The sequence below is a fragment of the Balaenoptera acutorostrata genome, chromosome 1 (assembly GCF_949987535.1).
Source record: "Balaenoptera acutorostrata chromosome 1, mBalAcu1.1, whole genome shotgun sequence".
Classification (NCBI taxonomy): domain Eukaryota; kingdom Metazoa; phylum Chordata; class Mammalia; order Artiodactyla; family Balaenopteridae; genus Balaenoptera; species Balaenoptera acutorostrata.
In genome coordinates, this window is record NC_080064.1 from 16,628,268 (window position 1) to 16,643,472 (window position 15,205).

The following is a 15,205-nucleotide window of genomic DNA, read 5'->3' on the forward strand; positions in this document are numbered from 1 at the left end:
CAGGCGGATTCTTAACTGCGCCACCAGGGAAGTCCAAGTGTGTGTGTGTGTGTGTGTGTGTGTGTGTGTGTGTGTGTGTGTGTGTGTGTGTGTGTGTGTGTGTGTGTGTGTCTTTGGATGATAGGATTATGGTAGATTTTCATTTCTTTAGTTTTTTTTCAATATTTTTAGAAATTCTACAATTACTTTCATATTTGTGAATAGCTGTGTCTTTTCAAAGATGACTTTGCCTACCCAAAGTCATGAACATCTTCTGTAATATTTCATCTAATACTTTTATAGTTACTGCATGTTTAGGTCTCCAGTATGTGTAGAATTTATCGCTGTGATCACTGTGTGTGAAAACTGTGTGAGAGAGGCAAGATCTAGATTCATTTTTTTCCCAAGTGGATATCCTAACACGATTTATTAAATGGTTCATCATTTCCCAACTGATTTAAAGGGCTTCCTTTATCCTATACTAGTTCCCACATATACATAGAATTGTTTGTCTCCCTCATCTATTCAAGTTGTTTCATTTCTCTAATCCTACACCAACACCACATCATACTACTTACTAAAGCTTTATAACATATTTTGAGAGAACCAGCTCCCTCATTATTCTTTTTCAAAATTGTCTTGGTCATGTGCATTTTCTATTCCATGTGAATCAGCTTATCAAATTCCATGAAAATTATCTTGGAAGTTTGGTTGAAAGTACATGGAAATTATAGATTAACGTGGGGGAGAACTTTTCCATTCATGATAAGGGTATTCATCTGCATTTATTCAGGTCTTCTTTTATGGTCTTCTGGAAAGTTTTAGTTTTCTTTGCAAAGGTCTCACCCATTTTTCATTATTATTGTAGTAGATTCTTTAAAGTTTAGAATATTGTCTCATCCCTCCCTCTGCAGTTCCTCAACCCTTATGGAGAGTCTCTGCTGAATCCTTTTGCTTTCACAATTAATTATTATTATAGGTTGTATACATTTTCTAGTTGTTCTCAATCGCATCTTGCATGTGTTTCTATCTCCTTAACTGTAGGATAAACTCCTAGAGGGTCGAGCTGGGGTTTTAATTCCTGCTTGGGGAGGGGGGCATGCTTTGGAAGCGGAGGATCTGCTGCTAACAAAAAAGGGAGGCAGTTCGGGAAGGGAGAAGCAGGGGGCCCCAGGGCTCAGAGTGGGGAAGAGAAAGGAGCCTGTTCACTTGGTCATTGGGAAAGGAAGAGTGTCGGTAAGATAGGTCTCTGCAGGAAAAAATGTCTCCCTTCTGCACCTTCAGCCTGCGTGTGTGTGTGTGTGTGTGTGTGTGTGTGTGTGTGTGCGCTTCCCGAGGCGGTACTGTTTTTAGCAGCCTCTCATATTTTCATGTGAGACGAAGGCAGACCGGAGTGATGCTTCTACAAGTAGGGAGCACTAAAGACTGCCAGCAAATCACCAGAAACCAGGCTTCTAGCCTAGATTCTCCCTCACATTCCTCAGCAGGAATCAACTCTGCCAACACCTCAGTCTCAGACTTCTAGCCTCCAGAACTGTGAGACAATAAATTTCTGTTGTATTAGCCACCACGTTGTCATAGTTCATTATGGCAGCCCTGGCACTGAGACACTCTGGTAGGAGAGGGAAGCCTGTATGAGCCACCTGCTCGGGACTGGAGGTCAGAAATGGCTTCCTAGAGGTGCTGCTGAGCTGGGCATTGAAGGATGGGTAGGAGTTTATCAGCCAAAAGAAGTCAGCGAAAAGTATTCCAGTTAGAGGGAAGAATACATGCAAAACCCAGGAGGAGGCATGAGTGTATGTCAGAGACTCCTCCTTGAACTTCTTCGAATTCCCCTTCTCCTGCCTGCCCTGCCCAAGCACCTGAGGCCTGGAAACCCACTGCTGACATCCTTTGCTCCAAGATAATGGAAAAATTATTTTTACCAGGAGGTGCCTTGAGCCCATGTGGTGACATGCATCATTCTCACCAGCAGGGGGCCCTAACACGATCATACGGATGAAGGAAGTGTGGGCAGGTGGGCATAGGCACTGCATAACCATCTGGCATTTGTCAGGGTCCAAGGCCTCTGCTCTGGAGAGGAGGTGCAGTAGGCCCTGGGGGTGCTAGCAGCTCTGTGCTGGCCGGGCGCCCTCCCTCAGCTCCACAGGACACACACCGCCCCAGAAGGACACACACCTGGACCAACATGGTCCTCGGTACAAGTACTTTATTTCAGTTACAATAGTGCCACACCAAAACTACAGTAGCACAAAACATGATAATACAAAAAATAGATTCCAAGCTCCAAACCCCATGTCCATGTGCCCACGGAGAAGCCGCCCCGTGGCTCCCCAGGCCTAGGAGGAAGGGGCCTCTCAGAGGGCAGCTGCCCAAGGCTCTGCGGGGGAGGCAGTGGGAGTGCTTCCTTTGCTTCCATCCCCGCTGGTCCCGAGTCCTCCTCGGCCTGCCCCCTGCCACTCCCTGAAGCAATGAGGGCAGAGGACGTTCCCTCCGGCTGGACCCTCAGCCCTAGGACCCCTGCTTCTGGCTGGCAGGTCCCAGCCCACGGTGCCGGGACTGAGACCCTCCTCGGGGAAGGCTGGAGGGCAGGAGGGTGGGGGAGGGGAGGGCGCAGGCCCAGGAGAGCTGGTCCCTCCGCGGTGAGGTGCGCATGGCGGGCTCCCCACTCCAGCTCCTTCTCTGGCTCCTGTCCTCCCTTTCCTCTGAAGAGACAGCAGGCCCGCCGCTGGTGGGGACCAGGGGCCTCACCTGGAGCCCGCTGCCAACACGCCTGCCCCAGAGGCAGGGCCAGGCTGAAGGTGGGCGAGGCAGTGGCCGAGCCTCTGCTCACTGTGGGCGAGGAGAACTCCGGCTCCCTGTGGGAGCGGGGCTGGCCCGGTGGCCTGGCTGCCAGGCAGGAGGGCTGAGGCGGCTCCTGCCTTGGTCATGGGTGCCTGCTTCCTCAGGGCCAGCCTAGGGCTACGCGAGCTCCACCAGGTGGGGAGCCCAGAGAAACTGTGGCCGCAGGGAGGGGACCACATTCCTGGTCCCCTAGCACCTCAGGCCAGACCAACCAGGTTGGGGAGCCTTCCCCTCGCAGCCTCCCGTGGCTAAGTGCGTCCCCCAAGAAGAGAAGTGGATCTTGCTACAAGTATCGTCTTGATTCAACCCAAGGGGCTGAGGGTGGGCTGGAGCCCAGGGCAAGTTCAGGGGCTCTTCAGACTCCTGACCTCAGTGCCACAGACCTGCAGGCCAGAGCCTCTGGGTGGCCATGAGGGGCAGCTGTGTGGCACTGGCAGTAGGGGGTATGGCCTTGTGTTCCAGTCAGGACACTTGGGGGGCTTCATTGAGGAGGCCAAGGGGCCCCTGGGGGCGGAGGGCTGTCTCCTTGCGGGGAGCCCAGGCGCAGCCTTGGATAAGGCACTAGAGAAGGGCGGGCGGGCCTGGCTGCGGTCCTGGGAGCCCGGCCCGGGCCAGTGGTGGAGGACAGAGCTCGAAGGGAGGATTTGGGCCCTTGGGCAATGAGAGCTGCTTTCTCTTTCCTTCTTCCCTGGGAGAAGAGGGTCTGCAAGGCAGAACCCAAAGTGGCCGGGATGGCAGGATGATGCAGAGAGGCAACAGGCCCCGGGACCGACAGGGGGCAGCCAAAAGAAGGGGGACAGAAAAAGGACATCTATGGCATGGCAGAGTACACCTGATGGGGATGTCTCAGCCTCGCAGGGCTCCTGTGACCCGGATCCGGGGTGCTCGGGCACCTCCAGACAGGGTTCGAGGGCCCTGACCTGGCCTCATGTAGCCATCAGTCCCCTGCTGTGACTTTGGGGTCAGATCTTCCCTGCTGGGGTTCCCACTGTTGGACTCTGGGGACAGAGGCAGGCACACTGAGGGGGCGGTACCAACGAGCTGGCCCCTCCCTCTGCCGGGCCTCTGTGCCTCTCCTCTCTGCACCAGGGGACCAAGAACCAAGGGAGGAGGCTGAAACCGCATACCCCAAGGACGGAGGCAGCTCTCCATTGGGGGACCTGCTCAGTGGCTGGGGATCCTGCTTCAGCCCAACCTTGCAGCAAGTGAGGAAGCGAGGGGGGTAAATCAGTGGGGCTTGTCCACAGGTTATTTAGAAAAACAGAACATAATAAATATAATCAATCCTTTCCTTAAAAAAAAAAAAAAAGTGTTTCAAATGCGTTATTTCCCTGAAGATTTCCAGTGTATTCCACAATGTTTAAAAAATAGTTTCCCCAAAAATACATCTTTAAAGCACTGACACAGTGGTGTTTGTGGTGTATCTGGCGCTGGACGTGGGCAGGAGGCTGTGTCCCGCTGCCCGTGTCGGCGTCGGGCCCAGGCCTGGTGAGCAACCAGCCTGACACCCAAATGCCCATCAGAGTTGACACACGTGTGCCTGGGATGACCGGGTCTTCACAGGGGAGCAAATCTCGGATTAATGTGAGAACCCACATCACAGACTTGGTTCGGGCTGAAAACCCTCCAGCGAGGGGAAGGGGGCCCGAGGTGGCCGAGGGGGCCGGGCGACGCCCTGGACGCCGGATGGCGCGGGCAGCCTTGTCGGCCCTGCCCCGGGGGCTGGTCCTCAGCCCCTGCCCTGCTTCCTCCGTCTTGGTTCTTGGTGCTCCACCCCTCTCACCACACTTCACACTTGTGACGAGGGTTCATGGGTGAGCCGGGCGGGCAGTGGAAGTGTTCCGAGAACTCCCTGGAGTTGGAGATGGAGCCGATGACCCGGAAGCGGGACGGGCTGTGGGGATCGGTGATGAGACCTTCATGCGAGCTCTCGGGTGTGCGGACAGAGCACCAGACCTTCGGGGGAGCGACATGGGAGAGGCCGGGGTCACTGCGGGGCTCTGGGGCCGCCAGACTGGCCCCATCACCACAGCAGGGAAATAAGGGCCCCGCCTGGTTCTGAGACCCCCGGGGGGCCAGGAGAGCCTGTCAAGTGGGTTAGGAAGAGACAGGGGCTGGTGGGACCCCATCCCAGCTTCCTCTGCTGCAGCCAGAGCAGCTCTCTGTCTGTTCCGGGCATCTTCGTGACATTTCACCTGAATGAAGGATTCTGCCCCAAAACCAGTTTGAGTCCACATCACTCACTTCCCGGGCAGAACGAACTGTCTAATGGCCTGGTGGCTCCGGGCACCAACAGAAGGCTACATGCTGAATGCCAGCTCAAGGAACAGCCCGGGACATCTTGAGTTTTCAAGACATTTCTAGAACCCCAGAAGCAGAAGGGCCCTTAGCAGTCACCTCGTCCTCTCACCTACCTGATGCAAGAATTCCTCTAACAGCATTCTTGGCCCTTCCTTGAATTTCTCTAATGATGAAGCTCACCTCCTTACAGGGTAAATGCCCCGTGGACGGACCAATGAGCTAGGGCTTCCCAATTTGAGGAAATTTGCCTTTTGATTTTCAGAGCTCCTGGAACTCAAGATGGCAGATTGTGTCTGAGTTTGGCTTTTCTCTAATGAACTCACCTGTGCAAACCCCAGGAAGAAGAGCTGGTTATTGGTGAGACCCAGGGTGGGTAACGTCTGCTCAGCCCCGTACTTCTTCACCCAGTTCTGGTAGGCCTGGGGGGAGAGGACAGAGCTCAGGGTCCCCATGACACAGGAGCAAGCGGGGTGGGGTGGGGGGCTACCATCGGAGATCGGGGAAGGTCTACCCAGTTAGGACAGGGACTAGCTTCTGGTGGTGGCCTCAGCTCAGCCTAGAGGAGCCGTCCTCTTTACCTGCACTCATTCTGAGGGGAGCTCATTCAACCCTATGGCTTTGAATACCATCTACATCTAAATACCGACGGCTCTCAAATGCACCCTTCTAGCTCCAGCCTCTTCTTGGGTATATTCAACTGCCCCAGCTGGATATCCAAGATGCATCCCAAACTTAACACACACACACACACACACACACCACTTTCCCATCACAGTAAATGACATCACCAACCACCCAGTTACTCAGGCCCAAACCCCAGGACTCTTCCCTGATTCTTCTCTTTCAATCAACCGAACAACCCAAATCTAACCACTTCTCACCTTTCCCATTGCTCTATCCTCTCTCTTGCCTGGACAACCTCACAGCAGCTTTCTAACTAGTCTCCTTGACTCAAACAGGTCCAATTCCAATCCCCTCCCAACTTAGCAACTCAAGTCATCCTCATAAAGCAGGGGTTGGCAAAATTTTCTGTAAAGGGCTGGAGAGTAAATATTTTCAGCTTTGAAAGCCAAACACTCTTTTCTGCAGCAACTCAAGGGTGCCACTGCTGTGTGAAAGCAGACACAGTCACCATGGAGATGAATGGGCATGGCTGTGTCCCCCTCAATTTTTATTTATTTTTATTGATTTATCCAGCTGAGGGCTGGATGTGGCCCAGGGACTGTAGGTCAGCAGACCCTGTCGTAAAGGATAACTTAGATCATGTCATTCCTCTATTTCAAACCCCTGCAGCGGCTCTCATTGTCACCAGAATAAAACCCAAGCTCCTTGCTCAGCCAACAGAGGCTGGCAACCTGGCCCAGCCACTCCTCCGGCCTCCCCTCCTGCACTGGGCCCTGCCCTCCCTCCACGCTGCTCCCGTCCTCCTTCCTGTCCTTGACTACGCCAGGCTTGGGTCCATCTCTCATGGCCTCTGTAATTACTCTTCTTTCCCAGCTTTCCCTGCCTCTTCCTCATCATTTAGGTCTCAATTCAAATGTCATCCCCTCCAGAAGGCCTCCCCTGGTCATCCTTCCCCCCATTTTCCTTTATGACTTTGGCCTAGTTTATATTCTTCTTCTTCTTATCAATACCTGAAGTTACCTCATTTATTTGTGTAGGTATGTATTGCCTTTCTCCCCCTCCCCACCCCGTTAAAATTGTGAGCTTTAGACGAGATCGGGCGCGTTCAGGGTGGTATGGCCGTAGACTAAAATTGTGAGCTTTAGGACAGCAGGATCCCTGTCTGTTTTGTCATAGAATCTCCGGCGCCAACAACAGTACGTGGTGGGTAGAAAGTTCGTGATTCCCTTTCACTGACTAATGGACGTCAGGCAAGTTGCTGAATGTTTCTGGGTTGGTTTCCTCACCTGCAAAATGGGCGTGTGATACCTAATTGTAAAGCTGTCGGGGGCGCTGAGCACAGCGCCCAGCACACAGTAAGGCCTCAATACGGGGCACCTCTCAGGACTTCTGCTCTCGCTACCACAGGGAGCAGGAGGCTCTGCGTCGGCCTCTGGGGTCTCCCTTCCAACTCAGCTAACATCTCTGAGTGCCACTCCGGACCAGGCCCTGAGCCCAAGTGGTCACATGCTATCTTTCTAACACCCAGCCATGCATCCTGAGGCTCAAGGAGGCTGAGTGACTTACTCCAGAACCAGGATGTGAGCCGGAAGTGGCTCCAAGACCACTGACCCCTCCCTCCTTTCCCGGGCCCACTGCTGCCTGAGTCAGTGGTGGCTTCCCCTGCAAAGGGAAGAACAGGCAGGCCTTCAGGTGGGTCTAGCCCAAGCCCTTTCTGGTGACCTTCAGTCGGGCTGGACTCAGAGTAGACAGCCTTCTATGTGTCAGTTCCGTGCTAGGTGCTTCATAGACACCCTTTCAATCAGTCCTCACTGCCACCCATTCCACAGATGTGGCAACTGAGGCTCGCAGGGCTGCTGTGCTTGCCCCAGCTTGTCTACAACCACCCTTAACTGAGAAGCAGCTGGACAGTCCCAACCTTGGCCTGGGGTGTGTGAGGAGGGGGCCTCTTACCCGATAGGCCGCCTTGAGGCCCCCATTATCAGCGATGTTCTCCCCGAGGGTGTGCCGGCCGTTCACCGGCTCCCCGTTCACACTGTAGTTGCCGTACTGCTCCACCATGCACTCGGTCTGCTGCTTGAAAGCCTCCACGGATGAGTTCTTCCACCAGGGCCGAAGGTTCCCGTCCTTGTCATACTCCCGTCCTACGGGGTCAGACAGAAGTGTCAGGTCAGGGGGAGAAGAGGCAGAGCCGGGACCCGTGCTGCTGGTTGTGCCTCTCCTCCCAGGGAGAAGTGATCCACCCATCTACCCACCCATCTACCACCCAGCACCGGGGAGATGAGGCCGGTCTGGGTGCTAAAGGAGCTGGATGAATTAGCTGGTCTGGGGTGGGGTGGGTAGAGGAACATGATCTCGGCAAAGGACCAGCACGTTCAAAGCTTCGGTGGAGCTGGATTCACTGTCAAGGCTGGTGAAGGGCCTCTGACCCTGAGCCAGGAGGAGGTGAACGCAGCCAGCAGTGCTAGGGTCATGGGAAAGGGCCCGGCCTCCAAGGCCTTGCCTCCTCCTTCTTGGCCTTGGGAGTCCCCAAGGCAGGAGGCAATGAGGAGGATTCTGGACATTAGCTGGTGAGGCGCTAACTCTTCTGACTGCGGTTGGACCAGAGAAATCTCTGGAGTGGTGGAGAAACGTTCTCTCCCCGCTGACTACTGGTACCCACCCCTGGCACTGCACACCATCCTGAAGCAGGGTGCTCCGCTGTGAGTCTGCCCAGTCCTCACAATCACCACACGAGCATCATGCCCATTTTACAGAGAAGAAAACAGAGGCCTGCAGAAATGACGGGACTTGCTAAAGTCCACACAATTGGCAGGTGGCCGGGCCAGGATATGAACCCAGATCCTTCTGTCTCTAAGGCTAAGACCCTCAGACGTGAAGGGAGCAAACGCAGAAGCAGTGGGGCAGGAAGCTGGTGGCAGAATCATCTGAAGGGGACCCCAAGGAACCTGTACCTTGATCGTCAAAAGCATGAGTCAGCTCGTGGCCCACGACGACACCGATGCCACCAAAGTTTAAGGCACTGAAGGGGAGGACACGAAGGTGAGAGTGATGCCATGTGGGGAGGGACCACTGCTTTCCCAGCCTGGAGACACGGCAGAGTCCCGCAGGGCTCCAGCCAGGCCCCTGAGCCAGTCAGAGCCTGGTGAGTCTGCCGTGCCCTGCCTGTGCCCGCTGGACGCCAAGCACTGTGCCAGGTGCTCTGTGGCATCGCACGGTCCTCTTTGGTCATCCCAAAGAGTTAGGCCTCGGTAACTAACTCTATAAATGAGCAAACGGAGGCGTGGAATGGTTCAGGCACTTTGCCCAAGGGCCACACAGTCAGCAGAGAACAGGCCTGGGATTCGGACCCAGGCCTGTGTGGATTTCATTTCCGAGACAGTGCCCTCACTCTTCCCAACTTCCCAGCTGAGACTGTTCTAGAACACTGTTAGAGGGGAATTTCCCTATATGTGGCTCCTACCCCCAAGTTCCCACCGTGCAGGGGCTTCCCGGTCCTGGAGACCCCGGAGGGAAGCACAGGGAGTAAGGCTGTTGTTTCCATGGCAACATCTCCTGGCCGGTGGGACCAGGAGCTCTCAGTGAGATGGGTTTGCACGTGGGGTCAGCTGTGGGCCACAGGGCCGGGCTTGGCTGGGGGATCCACTGAGGGGTGGAGGGGGAAGGAGATGGGGCGGGAGCAACAGGAGCAGCCTACTTGGGTGAAGAGCGGGTGTAGAACGGTGCCTGCAGGATTCCAGCCGGAAACACGATCTCATTCTTGGTGGGCGAGTAGTAAGCGTTCACCATGGGTGGGGTCATGCTCCACCTGCAAGCAAGACACACGGGAAAGCTCAGAGCCTGCTGGGGGAGCGCAGGTGGGGACGGCCCATCTGGAGGGTGTCAAGAGCCCTAAAAGTGTGGATCCCCCTTGACCCCAGGCCCCAGGCCACACAAGCACACAACAGTCCCTGAAACTATTAACTTTAGCCATGTGGGCAAGTGTACAGTGAAATCTTATTTTACGTTTAATTTCATTTCACTGACTATTAAAAATGTTGAGCATCTCAGGACTTCCCTGGTGGTCCAGTGGTTAAGACTCTGCGCTCCCACCGCAGGGGGCACGGGTTCGATCCCTGGTCGGGGAACTAAGATCCCCCATGCCATGCTGCGTGGTCAAAAAAAAAAAAAATTTAAAAACGTTGAACATCTCAGAAAAAAAAAAAGAGAACAAAATGGACCATGACATACTAAAAAGTCATTACAATCTAGGCTCAACATGTATTTGTCAGCAGTTTTCAAAGTGTGCTCTGTGGATACCTGGCGGGATGGGAATCCCTCAATTCCCTTTCAGGGGTTCTGTGAGGTCAAGCTATTTTCATAATAATGTTAAGATGTTATTTGCCTTTCCCATCGTGTTGACGTTACACTGATGGTGTAAAAGCAACGCTGGGTAAAACTGCTGGAGTCCTAGCTGAGCCAGGCTGGTGGCACCAGCTGTTCAGTTGGTCACCATGTTCTTCACCCGAAAAAAAAGAGTCATTTTCACTTAAGAACATCCTTGATGACGCAGCATAACTATTAACTTCATTAAATCTAGACCCTTGAGTACAAGTCTCTAAATATTACGTGTGACCAGATGGGAACCACTCATAAGCGTTTCTGTTTTTTTCATGGAACACCATTTGTACTTGAGAGGATGACTGGTGTTTGACAGGCATATCCTTGAAAATGAATAGAGTGAGCTCATCACCTCAAGGAAAACGACCGACACCATTTGTTGCCAATGATAAAAATTCAAGGTTTCCAAAAACCTGAAGTTTCAAGCAAAAATTTGAAAAACTGGTATCGGCCACCACAAACTTGACAGCTGCGCAATACTTAAAGACTTCTCTCTGGAGGTCAGCAGTGATATTACCAAATGTGGATTTTTTTTGATATTCTAAAATGAAGAAGTTACTGTTTGGAAGATATGTGAAATTCAGTGAAGCATTGTTTTCCAAATGACCAATGCATGGTGTTACAAAATCATACAGGGGTAAAAGATCCATTCAAAGCGCAAGACAGACCGATGGATTTTAGTGTAACAGAGTATGAGAAGTTTATGAATATGGTTTCGGACTCGGCGGTGCAATTAACCTTTAAGAAAGTTACACCTGTCGCGTTTTGGTATAGTATCAATGAAGGATGTGCACATGTATCAAAAAGCCTGTTAAAAGGTCCCTCCCTTTTCTAACTACATGTCTGTGTGAGGCTAGAATTTCTTTATTCCTATCTTTTCCTTTTTTTTTTGGCCACACCACATGTGGAACCTCCCCAACCAGGAATTGAACCTGTGTCCCCTGTACTGGAAGTGTGGAGTCTTAACCACTGGACCACTGGGGAAGTCCTAGAATTTCTTTATATATTTCAAAACAATATATTGTAACAGACTGAAGGCAGAAGCAGATGTGAGAATCTGGCTGTCTTCTATTAAGCCAAACATTAAAGAAATTTGCAAAAAGTAAAACAATACCTCTCTTCTCAATAAATTTTTTAAAAAATTGTTCTTTTTCATAAAATTTTCAGAAAAATCAGTATAACTCCCATAGGGTTTCCCTGGTGGTGCAGTGGTTAAGAATCTGTCTGCCAATGAAGGGGACACAGGTTCGAGCCCTGGTCCAGGAAGATCCCACATGCCACGGAGCAACTAAGCTTGTGCGCCACAACTACTGAGCCTGCGCTCTAGAGCCTGCAAGCCATAACTACTGAGCCCATGTGCCACAACAACTGAAGCCCGTGTGCCTAGAGCCCGTGCTCAGCAACAAGAGAAGCCACTGCAATGAGAAGCCTGCACACTGCAATGAAGAGTAGCCCCCGTTTACCACAACTAGAGAAAGCCCACGTGCAGCAACGAAGATCCAACGCAGCCAAAAATAAATAAATAAAATAAATTTATTAAAAAAAAATATATATATATAACTCCCATAAACAAAAAAGCTTTTGGGGGTTCAATGATTTTTTTTAAGAGTGTAGAAGGGGCCCTGATGGTAGATAGTAATGAAACACTTGGCTTCCAAATGATTTTTCTGGTGGGAAGGGCCAGTGGGGAGTGGAGTGAGACAGAAAGGATATTTTCTCCAAGAGCCTAGACCGTCACTATGTCTCCTCCAGTAAGTCCCACAGAGATGTATTTAGGGGTGGGTATATTAATGAGTGGGAGACTAACTTTAGATGGAAAATTTTAAGCTAAATTAAAAGACTTCAAATAAATTCACAACACTGGGGCAGTGCCTGCGCCTTATTCTGGAGATCAAAGACCGCCTTCTTGTACGTTTAGGGGGAGCCCTGGTTGAAGACAATTCAAACCCTTGTTGTCCACAAGAGGGAGCCAGAGGCAAAGAAGTTGCTTTCTCTTTTCTCTAAGATTTACCCTGCAAAATGTTTTAGGCATGGAGGGAGTTTAGTCTGAGAACTAGTACTAGGCTGATTACATCTGAGTTTTCTAGGAGGCTATTAAGCTCCTCGCATCCTATCTACAGATAATGAAGCAAAGGCTCCGAACGCTGAAGAGCTGGGCGGTGATGCCAGGTCCGCTCAACTCCGGGGAACAAGCTCCCTCTGGCAACAGGCTGGGCGCTAAGGGCACACAGACTCGGGCTGATCTCAGCTCCCGGCTTCTGAGCGGGGTAACAGCCGCCCCCGCTCCTCACAGGGCCCTCACGACAGTCACATCCCGTACCCGGCTCGTGCTGAAGGAGAGCTGGGCCCCCATACCCGCCTGCAGGAGCCAGTGCCCTCCCAGCGAGGCCCGGGGACTCACTGATCTCTGTTGGGCGCTTTCCGGAGCTGGTCGGCAGTGACCCTCCACGAGAAGTTGAAAAACCGCATGGCGTTCTCGAAGTAGAGGTCTGGAACCGAGGTGTACTGGACGGGAGGGAGCAAGCCACAGGGTCAGAGCCCACTCAGGTCCCTGAATGCAAACCGTGTCTTCTAAAACCGAGGAAACTGAGACCCCACGCAGTCAGGGGACTGGTCCGCAGGGCAGAGACTAGAACGGAGGGCTCGGAGCTGCAGGCTTGGGCTCTTCCCTTGGCCCTCACCCTGCTGGGGCCTGGCCCCCTCCCCCCTCCAAGGACACACCAAGAGCTTCACCCAGGGCCTCCCAGCACCCAGCAGTGTCTCAAGGCAGCAGGAAGCCCCTGCAGCCGTGCCAGGGCCTTAGGCAGGAAATATGTCCAGTGGGGTCCAGAACTTTCTGCGATGATTGACATGTTCTATGCCTATGTTGTCAGATACGGTCGACATCAGCCACATGTGGCTTCTGAGCATTTCAAATGTGGCTAGTGCAACCTTTTAACTTAATTATTTAATTTTAATTAATTTTGATTTTAATTAATTAGCCATCTGTGGCTAGTAGCTACCATGCTGGCCAGCACAGACCTCATAAATCCAGCTGGGATCTGTGAAACATCAGGGGACAGGCATTACTGCACACCTTCCTCACCACTCAGCCCGGCCTTTCAGTTCTTGCCAGGTGCAAGGTTCTCCCTTAGATCTGCTCTAGAACTTTTTGGCTTTACATCAGGGCTCTGGTAAAATGCTAGGCCCTTGGGGTCATGACTCCAGTCCTGTGGGGTCTGCCTGGGCTGTCTCCAGGAGCCCCTCATCTTATATCATGATACCCTGGAGCATATAAAATTACTCTCAAGGAAAAAGGCTGCAGAATGAGTCCCATATTCTCAGAAGTAGTTTTAATATTCTTTGGTTTTAAATATAACCATGATGAGCGGTTATTACAATTTCAAAAATGCCTGAATTCACAAATTTCAATTATAAGGTATAAAACTTTATCTTTCGGGGCAGAAGCACAATCCATTTAAAGGAGTGATTTGCCCAAAGCTCTAACCATCAGGGATGTATCAACTACGCTTGTTGCCTAAATTAAGCTAAAACGTGCATTTGGGATTTATGCTTCCTCTTTCCCATTAGCATTTCAAAGTCCGAATGAGAGGTCCAGGTTTCTCTGGGGAGGTTGGGGAGAAGCCTGGGGATAGGAGGCAACTCGGGGGGCTGGGAAGTGTATGAGGGGTTCCACTCTGTACTCCACCCCCTGATGCTGTAGGGACACCGATTCTCCCTACACCTTCTAGGATCTGTTTTCCCCCGTTATTTCCCACTCATTCAGTAGAGCTGACTGTGCTGTGCCGGTCATTGACTGCTGGTGGCTCTGGGGAGGCGGGGGTCACCGGCTGGCCCAGGAGAGGAAGGAGCAGATAACGGCTCCTTAGTTCGCGGTCCATGCCCAAACCCCACACCACATCATCTCCAGATGTCTTGACAGTCATGGTGCCTCCAGCGGCCCACCCAGACCCAGCCTCTGCCCTTTCCCAAGTGGGGCCCCACGGGCATTCAGGAATGCAAGGGGGCAGGGTGGGAGCCACTCACATCACTGAACACTTTGTCCAGCTCCTTGGGGTCCATGATAAAGTTGGGGTAGCCTATCATGTTGTAGATCGCATCCGCCTGGGCAGGAGAGACACAGAGGACAGTGAGCGCCCAGCAGTGCTCTGTGGGTGCCGGGCTCAGGGTCTGGGCCAAGGGGAAACGGCCCAGCTCCTCCCACCTCAGAGCTTTCACGTCCCTTTCTCTTGTCTAACTTCCACTTATCCTTGGGGTCTCTGCCTAAATGTCATGTCCCAAGGGAAGCCTTCCCTGGTCACCCCCCCCCACCCCCGCTGGGCCGCGTCTCATCCATGGTCACACCTCCGTTGCACACTTAGCACAGTTTGTTTTCCTACAGTCGTTAATCCGATCATGTGCTCAAGGCTGTCCCTCCATCGGGCTGGACTTTCCACCGCCTGAAGGCAGGACAGCAACTGTGCTGCGCTCACTGGATAAAACTAGTCCCTCCTTCATCCCCCCTCGTCCCTCTGCGGCTGCTGCCCTCTGTGTGGGACCCCCTCCCAGCACCCGTCCAGCCTCACCTTTTCCTTGGCTGATTTCCGAGTGTCTTCATCCATCCACTTCAGGGTGCTCAGGCTCTCTTCAAACGCCTTCTTGATCTCCAGGATGATCTCGCTGGCCTGAGGAGACAGCAGCTGAACCAGTCAGGTCTGGGCACTGGACTTGCCTAAAGGCAGCGGGCATCCCAGGGAGAAGGATGACGCCGGGCCAGAGACTAAACTCAGATCCTGGCTCGAGGCCTTGTGCTCCAAGGTGCTGGGCTAAGGAGGGGGGCCACAGCCACGTTCCCCCAAACTCGCTCCTCTGAACACTAACATCCTGTGAGATGAGACTGGACTTCTGTAAACAGGGCTCCCTGGTCAAATACACTCAGGGGCAAGCTTTGGGAATGCTGGAAAAGTCTCTTTGCTGCGGGACTTTTCAGAGCCTTTACTGGGTACCAGGCACTGCAACTCTTTTCAGAGATGCCAGAATATGTAGCTGTTCTCAGATGTACTGGACCACAGAATTCCTTTCTGATGGACCGGGCTTT

At 52.6% G+C, this 15,205-nt stretch overlaps 1 protein-coding gene across 2 annotated transcripts in view; it reads right to left on the bottom strand.

Moving 5' to 3' along the window:
* Positions 1–2,173: 2,173 nt before the first annotated feature.
* Positions 2,174–15,205, bottom strand: part of ECE1 (endothelin converting enzyme 1) — a 117,732-nt gene continuing 104,700 nt past the window's right edge. For both annotated transcript variants that reach the window (XM_057543997.1, XM_057543989.1), the window contains exons 12-19: positions 14,694–14,792; positions 14,155–14,232; positions 12,530–12,633; positions 9,446–9,556; positions 8,703–8,770; positions 7,702–7,892; positions 5,448–5,543; positions 2,174–4,779 (exon numbers count right to left, since the gene is read on the bottom strand). In XM_057543997.1, the coding sequence (XP_057399980.1) occupies positions 4,603–4,779; positions 5,448–5,543; positions 7,702–7,892; positions 8,703–8,770; positions 9,446–9,556; positions 12,530–12,633; positions 14,155–14,232; positions 14,694–14,792 (924 nt within the window). In that variant the 3' untranslated portion in view covers positions 2,174–4,602. The remainder of the gene's footprint in view (positions 4,780–5,447; positions 5,544–7,701; positions 7,893–8,702; positions 8,771–9,445; positions 9,557–12,529; positions 12,634–14,154; positions 14,233–14,693; positions 14,793–15,205) is intronic.